At 40.0% G+C, this 13,363-nt stretch overlaps 2 protein-coding genes across 8 annotated transcripts in view; one reads left to right on the top strand and one right to left on the bottom strand.

Moving 5' to 3' along the window:
* The first annotated feature begins 160 nt into the window (after positions 1-160).
* On the top strand, positions 161-10,592 carry derl1 (derlin 1). The gene is made up of 8 exons (XM_061775550.1): positions 161-504; positions 1,439-1,550; positions 1,638-1,702; positions 2,347-2,373; positions 5,802-5,897; positions 7,637-7,689; positions 7,796-7,906; positions 10,040-10,592. The coding sequence occupies exons 1-8, from the start codon at positions 352-354 to the stop codon at positions 10,179-10,181; spliced, it is 759 nt and encodes a 252-aa protein (XP_061631534.1). The 5' UTR covers positions 161-351; the 3' UTR covers positions 10,182-10,592.
* Positions 10,593-11,421: 829 nt separating this feature from the next.
* The window catches only part of LOC133479074 (zinc fingers and homeoboxes protein 2-like), a 32,696-nt gene continuing 30,754 nt past the window's right edge, over positions 11,422-13,363 (bottom strand). For all 7 annotated transcript variants that reach the window (XR_009788829.1, XM_061775549.1, XM_061775548.1 and 4 more), the window contains one exon: positions 11,422-12,765. Coding sequence is in view for 1 of the 7 variants with exons in the window: in XM_061775549.1 (XP_061631533.1) it covers positions 12,762-12,765 (4 nt within the window). In the remaining 6 variants the exon portion in view is untranslated. The remainder of the gene's footprint in view (positions 12,766-13,363) is intronic.

The following is a 13,363-nucleotide window of genomic DNA, read 5'->3' as shown; positions in this document are numbered from 1 at the left end:
TTCTTTCTCATTTTGACAGACGTTTTGTGTATTCGGCCTGATATGAACATTACATGCTATATATATATATATTATTCTGCGCAGATTATTAAATCATTTGGGTTTATTTTACATTAATTTGCTGGACGTCTCGCAAATTGTTTTGAAAATCTTGACCGGATGAGGATGCGGTCGTCACAGTCGTTAGTTTCAGACAAGGTAGCTAGCCGCTTGTGATTAGCCACGTCATGTAAACCTTTGAAGTGTTACTCCTCAATGTTTTACGAGATTTGACCTAATCGGGAATTTGTCTTAATTTCTAATCCGACTTTGGACTTTACGTTTAATACTCTGAAATAATTATATGGAAAGATGTCAGACATCGGGGACTGGTTCAAAAGCATTCCCCTCATCACCAGGGGCTGGTTTGCTGCCTCGATTGCTGTTCCCCTTATAGGGAAACTAGGACTGATTGATCCCAGGAACCTCGCACTGAGGCCAGATTTGTTCCTAAGAAGATTTCACGTAAGTGTTTCTTTCTAGCCAAGCTAATGTTGTCATGTTTGTGTTTACGATCATGTTAGCCAGTTAGCAGGTGGCTAGCTTGGGTCCCTCAGCAGGCCGAGCCGAAAGGCAGCCAATCATCGCTTGCGACGTAAAAGATAATTAAAGACTTCCGGGTACACTGAGAGAGAGGGAGGGAAGCATATAAAGATAACATCGACACATAATTTGTAATATTTCAACAATTTTCTCCAGATGCAATATGTGTACATTACAATACAACAACAGAACCGGTATTTGGTTTAACCTAAAAAAATAGCCTTTTGTGCACATACTGTTTTATACTAAATTGTGACTGACTTATTCCAATGACAGATAATTCATTGGTTGATAAGGCCTGGATACATATTTTGCATTCTAAACAATCTCAGGCGCACCTATAAAAAAGTGCCACTAAAAGCGGCTGGACATTCTAAAGTTGCTGGCAGATAGATAGATGAACGAAGATACATTACATTTAGTAAATTTTTTTTGGACCAATTAGGTGAACTTGGACCATTTTCCACAGCACACCAATGTGCCATGGCACACTGGCTGGGAATTGCTTAATTAATGCATGGGGTTATTTACAATCCTTGAAAGCTGTTTCTTCCCATCAGAAAAAAATGAAAGTTTTAACCTAATTGAGTTGTTTCTTTTCACTGGCATTAAATTGTCTTATTAAGGAGTGTTTTGTTGCAATTATGGATCCTTTGTGACTAATTGTGGGGTTGAGCAAGTTTAAAAGTGTTTATTCTTCCTTTATGTGCACCATAACATTGAGTTTTTGCGGCGGCGCTTAGCCAGAAAACACGATGGTACGGGGAATAGTTTCTTTGAGATTATGTGTCCTGTCAAAGCAGTTTGTTTGTAGTCGGCGCACATTTGTATTAGATTCAACTGCTTTATTTTTTAGCTGTGGAGACCAGTGACGGCCACCCTGTATTTCCCAGTGTACCCAAATACTGGCTTCCTGTTCCTTGTCAACCTATATTTCCTCTACAACTACTCCACTCGGTTAGAGACAGGTGAGAATTCCTAACCTACACACACACACTGATAGTTTTTGTGTGTGTGTGTCGTGTCACGCATCTTGTTTCTTTTTGGTTTTTAAGGAGCGTTTGATGGCCGACCGGCTGACTATGTCTTCATGCTCCTCTTCAACTGGATCTGCATTGTTGTATCCTTTCCTACACTCTTAATTTTTTTTAGTTCACGAAATTTACATCCAGCCAAACCAAACAAACTTCAACACAGTCATTTTAGTGTCAACCCCAATTCCAATGACGTTGGGACAGCTGAAGCTGTACATCAAGCAAGAATGGGAAAGAATTCCACCTACAAAGCTTCAACAATTAGTGTCCTCAGTTCCCAAATGTTTATTGAATGTTGTTAAAAGAAAAGGTGATGTAACACAGTGGTAAACATGACACTGTCCCAGCTTTTTTGGAACGTGTTGCAGCCATAAAATTCCAAGTTAATGATTATTTGCTAAAAACAATAAAGTTGATCAGTTTGAACATTAAATATCTTGTCTTTGTAGTGTATTGAACATATAGGTTTAACATGATTTGCAAATCATTGTATTCTGTTTTTATTTATGTTTAACACGTCCCGACTTCATTGGAATTGGGGTTGTACTTAAAAACATATTATTAGTGTTGTCTGTTTACAAGAGACAACATGCACTCAGCTGCTTTGCCAAAGGTGAAGTAGAAGAAAGTCCATGTGATGGGATAGGGGGTGACAACCGCCATTCCTTCCACAAGTCTCCAGCTGTGACCGAAGTGAGCCTGGTTGTGGTCCTTGACTCTGTGGTTGTAGATAACTGGGCTGCTCATGGACATGCAGGTTAGTGTTTAAAAACCTGATTATTGAACCTGAATGTGTACTTACGTGTCGGAAGGTGGCGTCCTACACTAATGCTATTGTAATGTCATAATTATAGGATATATTTGTATAAAATGGACATCGAGACGGCATAAATATAAAACAGTCCAATGAAAATCATGCGACAGAAGAAGGATGTATTCTTACGCAGCTGCGCAATCTGGTTCATTGCGCGCTGTTCCTAACTGAAATGTGATAAGTGGAGCAAATATTTGTATGAAAAACACATCCAGGCAATACACTGTACAGTGGAACCTCAATAGAACAGACTAATAGGGGTGGGTCGTCAGTTACAGCAGATTGTCCGTTATATTGAAGCACTTTTTTTGTGGCTATATGTATGTCTATTACTGTACAGTACAACATTTTTGTTTAGTACTTTTTTGTGGCGTAAAACGCCCAGTACAGTATGAAGTTAGTGTAAATATAAAAAAAGCTTGAAAATGTTTAAAGTTTTAAATTGTATCCAAACCTACCACGCTTTTGTGCTTATTGTCGTAGTGACAAGTGGCAAGACGAGGTGGGTCGCTTTCATGAGCCGAGAGCAATTAGTGTGCTTCCTATTTCCATCCATCCATCTCTTTTCTGAGCCGCTTCTCCTCACGAGGGTCGTGGGCGTGCTGGAGCGTATCCCAGCTATTATTGGGCAGGAGGCGGGGAACACCCTGAACTGGTTGCCAGCCAATCGCAGGGCACATACAAACAAACAACCATTCGCACTCACATTCACACCTACAGGCAATTTAGGGTTGTCAATTAACCTACCACGCATGTTTTTGGGATGTAGGAGGAAACCGGAGTTCCCGGAGAAAACCCACGCAGGCACGTTAGAACTTGCAAACTCCACACAGGCGCGGCCGGGGATTGAACCCCGGTCCTCAGAACTGTGAGGCAGACGCTCCAACCAGTCCAACCGTGCCCTTCCTATTTCCAAATCCGTTAATTAGATGCCACAGACGTACAGTTTGACAAAAAAACCTGTTACTCTACCAAAAATAGCATGTTCCAGAATCCAGAGATGTATTACTCTTTAAGTTAACACCGCAGCTCTGTGCTCTCTCTCTGTGCAGAGCTCGATGCAACAATAGTTAAGACTCCTGCCTTCATGGCCACAACATAAATGCATGGCCTGGAAATATGCCACATTTAACATGGCTGCCACATGTCATTGCATTGCCTTTGAAGGGAATGTCACCACATTCAACATGGCTGCCACGTCTGTTGGTTGGTTCTGGTCAAATTGTATATTTGTGACCCGGAAATACTTGTGTCGCAGTCTCTGCCTATGTTGTGCCACAACGCCAGGAAACAACTGTATCCAGTTCTGGAATTAACAGACCTTGTCAACACCGGTTTAAGTGACAACTGAAACCTATTTTTGGACACATGTACTGTCCAGACGATCCGTTAATTCCGCTGTCTGTTAAATCAGGGTCCGGTAAATTTAGGTTACACTGTATATAAACAATCAAATGAAAAACACTAAGTATGACAATAACTGTCTGTCATGGCTAACCTTGAAATGTTGTATGTATACATTGAGATATCTACTTTATCTCATTCAGGAGTCAGTAGCTATGAAAAGTGTACACAGCCCTGTTCAAATGTCAGATTTTGGTGGTCTAAAAATTGAGACCAAAATAAATATTTCAAAACTTTTTCCACCATTATTGTGACCCATAACCTGTACAACTCAATATAATTTTTTTATTTACAAAAAAAAAAATAATATATATATATATTAGAGGGGGGAAGTAGAAATTAACTGTGATGCACACCCTCATAAGTGGGGTTGCGGTCGTGCTCAAAATTAACCAATCACAATCTAACTCATAGTAATTTTAATTTCAGATGTTCTAGTAGGCTTTTCTTGACATTGTTTAGTAACATTTTACAGCACAACCCAATAACTGCATCAAGCCTGTGACCCATTGCCTCCACCAGACTGTTACAGTCTTCATTTGAAATGCTCTTCCAGGCCTTTACTGCAGCCGCTTTCAGTTATTGTTTGTTTCTTTCTTCAGTCTCCTCTTCAGGAGGTAAAATGCATGCTCTATTGTGTTAATGTCCGGTGATTGACTTGGCCAGGCTAAGACCTTCCACTTTTTCCCCCTGATGAAGTCCTTTATGTTGGCAGTGTGTCTTGGTTCATTGTCTTGTTGCATGATGAAGCTTATCCCCATTAGTTTGGATGCATTTTTCTGTAAATTGCCAGACAAAATGGTTTTGTAGACTTCAAAATTCATTCTGCTGCTACCATCATGAGTTACATCATCAATAAAGACGAGTGAACCCGTTCCAGAAGCAGTCATGCAAGCCATGACATTACCTCCACCATGCCTCACAGATGAGCTTGTGTGTTTCGGATCATAAGCAAATCCTTTCTTTCGCAATAGTTTGACCTTTCCATTACTTTGGTAGAGGTTTATCTTGGTTTCATCAGTCCATAAAACTTTGTTCCAAAACCTTTGTGGCTCATCTCTGTACTACTTTGCAAAATCCTTCCGATTCCTTTTGCTGATGAGTAGTTTGTGGTATGGCCTGTATGCATATTTCTTCTCTCGAATTTTTCTTCGAACAGTGGATTATGATACCTTCAAACCTGCTCTGTGGAGATTTGCAGTGATTTCACTGATGTCTTTGGGCGTTTCTTCACAGCTCTCACAATGTTTCTGTCATCGACTGCTGTTGATACCCTTGGTCGACCTGTTCGATGTCTGTTGCTCAGTACACCAGTAGTTTTTCTTTTTCAGGACATTCCAAATTATTGTATTGGCTATGCCCAATGTTTGTGCAATAGGTCTGATGGGTTTCCCCTCGTCTCAAGCACTATCTAGTGTTTAAGCAATCAATCTAAAAGGCAACACCTGAGCAACTAGAAACAACCCATCACTCACATGTTCCAATACCTTTGCTCACTTGAAAAGTGAGTGGCTTCAAACAAAAGGTGCTCTGTCCAGAGTTGTTTAACATATCAAGATGTAAATACCATGAAATAAAAGCTGGAATTCTGAACTTTTGATAAAAGCCAAAGGTGCTGCAACTGAGTATTAGTTTGAGGATGTCCATATTTATGCAATCAGTTTGTACAGGTTATGTCATATTATAAAGTTTTGAAATAATTTATCTTGGTCTCCTTTTTTACATTACCAAAACCTGCCACTTGAACAGGCGTGTGTAGACTTTTTTTTTATTTTTTAAATATCCATTGTATTGTGTTCAGGTCCGCATTCAAAGTGTGACACGACAGCTCGCTATCCAGTTGCCAGGCAACTCGTCGAAACTCCAGGAAGTCACTAGGATTGTCATGACGAGACCTCAAGTGTTAGCAGAAAAGAATGTTAATCATGCTTGACTGGATGTTTACAGTATGTTGTTTTTGTTTATAGCTGCTGATGATCCCGCTGATCATGTCTGTACTGTACATCTGGGCTCAGTTCAATAAAGACATGATAGTTTCTTTCTGGTTTGGAACAAGATTCAAGGTAATATCATGTACCGGTATATACTACTCCTATCTCAATGATATACTTACAGTGGGGCAAAACAGTATTTAGTCAGCCACCAATTGTGCAAGTTCTCCCACTTAAAAAGATGAGAGAGGCCTGTAATTTTCATCATACGTATACCTCACCTATGAGAGACAAAATGAGAAAAAGAAAAATCCAGAAAATCACATCTGATTTTTAAAGAATTTATGAGCAAATTATGGTGGAAAATAAGTATTTGGTCGATAATAAAATTTCATCTCAATACTTTGTTGTTATGTATCATTTTTTGGCAATGACAGAGGTCAAACGTTTTCTGTAAGTCTCCACCAGGTTTTCACACACTGTTGCTGGTATTTTGGGCCATTCCTCCATGCAGTTCTCCTCTTGAGCAGTGATGTTTTTGGGGCTGGAGCTGGGCAACACAGAGTTTCAACTCCCTCCAAAGATTTTCTATGGGGTTGAGATCTGGAGACTGGCTAGGCCACTCCAGGACCTTGAAATGCTTCTTAAGAAGCCACTCCTTCGTTGTCTGGGCGGTGTGTTTGGGATCATTGTCATGCTGAAAGACACAGCCACGTTTCATCTTCAATGCCCTTGCTGATGGAAGGAGGTTTTCACTCAAAATCTCACGATACATGGGCCCATTCATAATTTCCTTTACACGGATCAGTCATCCGGTCCCTTTGCAGAAAAACAGCCCCAAAGCATGATGTTTAGACCCTGCTTCACAGTATATATGGTGTTCTTTGGATGCAAATCAGCATTCTTCTCTTTCAAACACAACAAGTTAAGTTTTTAACCAAAAAGTTATATTTTGGTTTCATCTGAACATATGACATTCTCCCAATCCTCTTCTGGATCATCCAAATGCTCTCTAGGAAACTTCAGACGGGCCAGGACATGTATTGGCTTAAGCAGGGGGACATGTCTGGCACTGCAGGATTTGAGTCCCTGGCGTCATAGTGTGTTACTGATGATAGCCTTTGTTACCTTGGTCCCAGCTCTCTGCAGGTCATTCACTGGGTCCCCCCGTGTGGTTCTGGGATTTTTGCTCACTGTTCTTGTGATAATTTTGACCCCACGGGGTGAGATCTTGCGTGGAGCTCCAGATCGAGGGAGATTATCAGTGGTTTTGTATGTCTTCCACTTTCTAATAATTGCTCCCAGAGTTGATTTCTTCACAACAAGCTGCTTCGCTATTGCAGTCTTCCCAACCTCGTGCAGGTATACAATTTTGTTTCTGGTGTCCTTAGACAGCTCTTTGGTCTTGGCCATAGAGGAGTTTGGAGTGTGACTGTTTGAGGTTGTGGACAGGTGTCTTTTATCCTGATAACGAGTTCAAACAGGTGCCATTAATACAGGTAATGGAGGACAGAGGAGCCTCTTAGAGAAGACGTTACAGGTATGTGAGAGCCAGAAATCTTGCTTGTTTCTAGGTGAGCAAATGCTTATTTTCCACCATAATTTGCTAATTCTTTAAAAAGCAGAGAATGTGGTTTTCTGGATTTATTTATTTTATTTAAATGTTTTTTTTTCCCCTCATTTTGTCTCTCGTAGGTGAGGTATACGTATGATGAAAATTACAGGCCTCTCTCATCTTTTTAAGTGGGAGAGCTTGCACAATTGCTGGCTGACTAAATACTTTTTTGCCCCACTGTATTTATAAACAGCCTTCTTAAATGGATCCAGCATAGCCATAACCATTATATTAATGGTCAGTGTGCTCTATCTAGGCACATTATCTGCCTTGGGTCATTTTGATCTTCAACTTTATCATCGGCGGCTCGTAAGTAACCTCTTCCCTTTGTTGACAGCATCTTTATTGGTGTCATTACTATTTTTCGCTCTTTTTACAACACACACCACCCTGCTCCTCTGCTGTTTTGCCACAGGTTTGTGAATGAACTCATTGGGAACCTGGTGGGTCACCTTTACTTCTTTCTCATGTTCAAATATCCCATGGACCTGGGAGGACGCGCCCTCCTTTCTACGCCACAGTTCTTGTAAGTGTTATTATTTGTACACATGTGAACAACATGTACTAAAAGAAAACAAATTTTCCTCGTCACTCTGCCCTTCAGTTTTATTTCTATATATTAAATGTGGTCTTTAAAATTTGAAAAGCGATGTTTTTAGATTAACCTATCTACTGAGATCAAATACAGGTGCTGGTCTAAATAAAATATGCCTTTGCAAATGTAATGTTTGTGTTTTACTCTGTGACAGAAGTAATAATTTAGCAATATGTTTATTATTTTGCATGTAGTGCAGTGGTATACAACTGTACTGCACCATAATGACAGCCTGGCTATATATATATATATAATATATATTATATATAATATATATATATATAATATATATTATATATATATATATATAATATATAATATATATATTATATAATATATATATTATATATATATAAAATATTATATATATATTATATATATAATATATATATATAATATTATATATATATATAATATATATATATAATATTATATATATATATAATATATATATATTATATATATATATGCGTGCGTACACACACCCACCCAGCGGCCGACTGGTTAGCACGTCTGCCTCACAGTTCTGAGGACCCGGGTTCAAATCCGGCCTCGCCTGTGCGGAGTTTGCATGTTATCCCCGTGCCTGCGTTGGTTTTCTCCGTGTACTTGTCCTTCCCACATCCCCAAAACATCCATGGTAGGTTAATTGAAGACTCGAAATTGCCCGTATATGTGAATGTGAGTGCAAATGGTTGTTTTTTTACATATGCCCAGCGATTGGCTGGCGACCAGTTCAGGGTATACCCCGCCTATCGCCCGGTGTCAGCTGGTATAGGCTCCAGTACGCCCCCGACCCCCTAGTGAGGATAAGCGGTATGGAAGATGAATGAAAAATATATAGTATTTCCTTAACAAACAAATGTAATTAGTCAAAGACAAGTAAAAAAATATATTCAACAGTGGTGTGAAAAAGTGTTTCCCATTATCAAGCAAATTTCGATATTAGTCAAAGACAACACAAGTGAACACAAAATGCAGTTTTTAATGGTGATTTCATTTATTAAGGAAAAAAACTTTTCAAAGTTACCTGGGCCTATGTGGAAAAAGTAATGGCCCCAGAAACCAAATAACTGGTTGGGCCACCCTTAGCACCAACAAGTGCAATCAAGCGTTTGCGATAACTTGCAATGAGTCACATCAGTTATATTTACACATGTATTGGACATCCTTATGTCGTGCTGACAGTGTACAGTATATTAATGGTGGGCAATCTTTTCAAGGACCACATTTGCTCACTAAACGTAGGTTAAGGAGTCTAAAATTGTTCATAGGTGTGAACGTGAGCATTAATGACTCTGTGCCTTGCAATTCACTTGTGCACTTGTGACCAGTCCAGGGTCTTTGCCTCTGGTTCAAATTCAGCTGAGCAAGGCCCCAGCTCATCCGCAACCTTGATGATGATCAGTGTTATAAAAAATGGATAGATGCACAATTAACAATATAATACAATATAAACAAAAAATATGGGTGGCACGTTTGACGACTTGTTAGCACAGCCGCCTGAGGACCCAGCCGCCTGAGGACCCAGGTTCTAATCCAGCCTCGCCCGTGTGGAGTTTGCATGTTCTCCCTGTGCCTGCGTGGGTTTTCGCCGGGTATTCTGATTTCCTCCCACATCTCAAAAAACTTCATGGTAGGTTAATTAAAGACACTAAATTGTCCGTAGGTGTGAATGTGATTGGAGGGTTTGTTTATATGTGCCCTAGGATTGGCTGGCGACCAGTTCAGGTTGTACTCTGCCTCCTGCCCACAGTCAGGTGTGATGGGCTCCAGCATACCCGTGTAGAAAATGGATAAAAAAAAATTTTTATGTGAAATTGTGTATTTTACTAATGTGTTCGATTTCAATCATTTACAATGATGATAAATGAATTAAACAATATATTTGAGTTAACTACTTTCAGGAACAGTGGCAAAATTAATTCAACAAATATTACAAGAATCTTTATAATCTAAAAGCTCAGTGGCCCTAATTAAATCAAGGAGCAGACCACTGGTGTACATCATACATGTCATACTTCTTAAATTTTCCTTTTTTATAATTTTAATCCTCCTCTGCAGGTATCAACTGCTCCCTACCAGGAGAGGAGGGGTGTCAGGCTTTGGAGCTCCCCCCACCAGGAGACCGCCGCCTCAGGAGCAGGCAGGAGGAGGCGCCGGCGGTCGTCACAACTGGGGCCAAGGCTTCCGTCTGGGAGATTAATGAGCGATGACAAGCGCTACCCCTCGCCTACTTCCAGCCTCTCCGTTTGGGTTAAAATGTTTGCTGCTTCACTTTCTTTGAGCAAGTCCAAATTTGGTCATTTAAGTCTAACAAGTGAAAAGTAAAGGTGGCAAGTATTTTACCCTAATACTACAGTAAGACTACTGTTTCAATGACTTTCAACATGAAACATAAAAAAAAACAAACGATTATTCAACTCCCCTTTTCTTAGTTTCTTTTACTGCCTTATTTCACACTTACATTGTAATTGTCAAGATGCTGGGCAAATGCTTGTGTATGGCACACATGGCCAACCGGAAGTACTGTCCTGAGTTGCCTCTGCGGGTGGTACAAACTTCCCATTAACACAAGTAATTTTTGTTTTTGTAAATACAAGTTACGAAAAGATAATCCACTCTGTGTTATTTACTGTTAAGTCTTTTTCAGCAGACGTGTGAGAAATCAATGTGGATGGTTTATGTACCGTTGCCTATGTACCCTACAATTGGACCTTTTAGCATTATTTTTCAAAGTGTCCAGTCTTGTTTGATAATTAACAAAATCAAACATAGTCACAGGCTTCATTCAGGGGCTGAGTAAGGTGTGACTCTTATGGTCTCTTCTGCATATGAGGTGCAACCTGCTGATGACACTCTTAAGCTCAGTGCCCATTTTCCTCTGAGAACATGCTGTTCGTAGCCTCACAATGGTAAGGTACTGTTGATCAATTATTAGGTGTCGCCTTGGTCTCGTCAAAATGTGAACAGCATGAAGACAATTGTTTCAGTACCAATTGTAATTGAACCAGAAAATGTATTGATTGATTCATGGAAAAAAAACATTTAGGAATTGTCATTTAGTTAATTGTTAGAGAAGCGCAAGTGCAATCAAAGGTTTAAAGAAGGCAAATTAAATTCACCTATAAATTGCATGGAACATTTTAAGTTCATCCTGAAATGTCATTGGAAAACCGAATATCCCCAACACTTTGTGAGTAGTGTCTACAAACAAATAACCATTCACACCTATAAACAAGTGTTGAGTCCTCACTGAACCTCACATTTTCGGAATGTGAGAGGAAGGCAGAGTATCCTGAGAAAACCCAGAGGGGGCCCAGGCTGCGATTGTAACCCAGGACCAGTAAATGCCCAGCAGCAATCTAACACAATTCACATACAATAATTGTTCTTCAGTAACCAGACAATACAATCTCCAGGTTTTAATGCACGAAGACCAAGACCAGCATTGTGTATTTATTGAGTTAGAGCAGATTTAAAGTAGAAAATAAAAATGCAGGCAGTATTCCTTAGAAGCCAACCAGAAGCCAGAATACGCTTGAACATGAAATTTAAGCTGCAGAAATGTTCATTTTGCTTTTCAAACCAGCATTATATAGAAGTGACAGTGGAATCGCTAGCATGAGGATTCAATTAGACAAAACAAAAGACACAATATCCCTTTAAATCTTGAGTACAAGAAAAAAAAAAAAAAGATTGTAAGGCAGTCAACCAAGTTTTGATCTTACGTGTAAAAGAAAAATTGCAGACTGTACAGTAATAACCAAAATCCCCAACTGCCAGTTGAGAAGACAAATCCCAGAAAGGCAAAAGCGGACGAGACGTTCAGAATTCACAGCTGAACAAGATTCACACTTGAAACTGCTTTAGTTGTTTAATCGTCAGTCAATAATCTCCACAACCCTGCAAATTCAGTGAAAAATAGCCAGTTTGCCGCCCCCCAAATCCATATGAATCATCATCTTCATCAGTTGATGCGGAAAGAGCTAAAAAGGCAGCATGGTGTGATCAGACAGACTTTGTCTTTAAACATTAGTAGAACAGAAATAAGAACATTCTGCACTGTTATTGCCTCAGGTACTGGTGCAGGAGCACAAAAAAGATACAAGTTAGTGCATTCTATCATTCATTGGCCTAATTGGTCTGCACACGTGGTGGCTCTTTGTGGCAAACGTCGAGCTCAGTCTCCAGCAGTGAGGCCAAGCTTGCACTCCCACAATCCACTCCCTCTCACTCACTCACTCACTCTCCTTCGAGAACATTGTCTGAGACTCCTTTTATAAGGGGCTGACGCTGCTAGAGAAAAGTTCTAGCTGGAGATGAGGCGGCCGAGCGCAAGAAAGCCTTATAGTAATACAAGTGCCATTAAGAAAAAAAGTACTCATACTAAGCAGAAAGCAGGTTAAATTTTCCTCCAAAATAGCATTCATTTTCAGCAAATAAACAGCTTTTTTCCAACATTTAGCTACAACAACACAAACATTTTAAGTACTGGGCACAAGTCTTAAAAAAAACAAAAACATGCCCTTCCAAGACAACTGTACACACGTATTTAGCAATACAGAAAGATATTTACAAGGATACTTCTTCCCCCCCAAAATTAATCATTAAGTCCAGCTTTGGCACTCCTCTACATGTGAGCATCTGCACCACACGTCACGGGACAGGCGAGCAGACGTCCAACCTGCTTTGTCACCACACCACCGGCATGGGGATACAACTCCACTTGCACTTTTGGCATCTGTGTCTTAAGTTACCTTTGTGACTCGTGTATGGATTCACATCATCTGGATCAGAAATGAGACACAAACGGGAAGTAACGTCACACGCGTGCCCATCATAGATATCAAAGGGTAGATGTGACACGCCCCTTTTGAGCTGTGTGGCTGTGGCGAGCCTAAGCTAGTAGACACAAAGTCATCGCTGCATTCCGTGTGTGGACAGCAGCAAACCTGAAAGAACAAGGATTCCGCCACACTTGTGCTGCATACGGTTGCGTACAATTACAAGGGAACTGGGAATAACCTTTCATAGGTAAAAATATTCCCCCCAAATGTTCTGTATTGATGGCACACACTTTGGCATTGAAAAAAAAAGTAAACCTCATGAGAAAATCAGTTAAGACATAATAATTTAATAATAATAATTTAAAACATAATTTGCATTGTCTTTGATGGGAACATCGCCCCTGTCAACATGGCCGCCACGTAGGCATGTCAATTAGCTGGGGTGCTACGGCGTGCTGGTGTCTAGTGTTCTCATATCTGTGTGCGCCCACAAGCAAATGTGTGGGTCTAATAGCTGCTGAGTGATTTGAACCTAAAATGTCAATAAAATAAAATACTCACTGTATGAAAACGTTGAGCCATTATTCATCTTACATTC

This window comes from Phyllopteryx taeniolatus, chromosome 6 (genome assembly GCF_024500385.1).
Source record: "Phyllopteryx taeniolatus isolate TA_2022b chromosome 6, UOR_Ptae_1.2, whole genome shotgun sequence".
Taxonomy (NCBI): Eukaryota; Metazoa; Chordata; class Actinopteri; order Syngnathiformes; family Syngnathidae; genus Phyllopteryx; species Phyllopteryx taeniolatus.
This window is presented reverse-complemented; position numbering and strand designations above follow the sequence as displayed.

Bases quoted from the DNA above. Each gene is read 5' to 3' on its own strand.
- derl1 (XM_061775550.1), top strand. From the start codon at position 352: ATGTCAGACATCGGGGACTGGTTCAAAAGCATTCCCCTCATCACCAGG. The intron at 505-1,438 runs GTAAGTGTTTCT...TTTATTTTTTAG, and splicing joins TGTTCCTAAGAAGATTTCAC to CTGTGGAGACCAGTGACGGC. The intron at 7,690-7,795 runs GTAAGTAACCTC...GTTTTGCCACAG, and splicing joins AACTTTATCATCGGCGGCTC to GTTTGTGAATGAACTCATTG.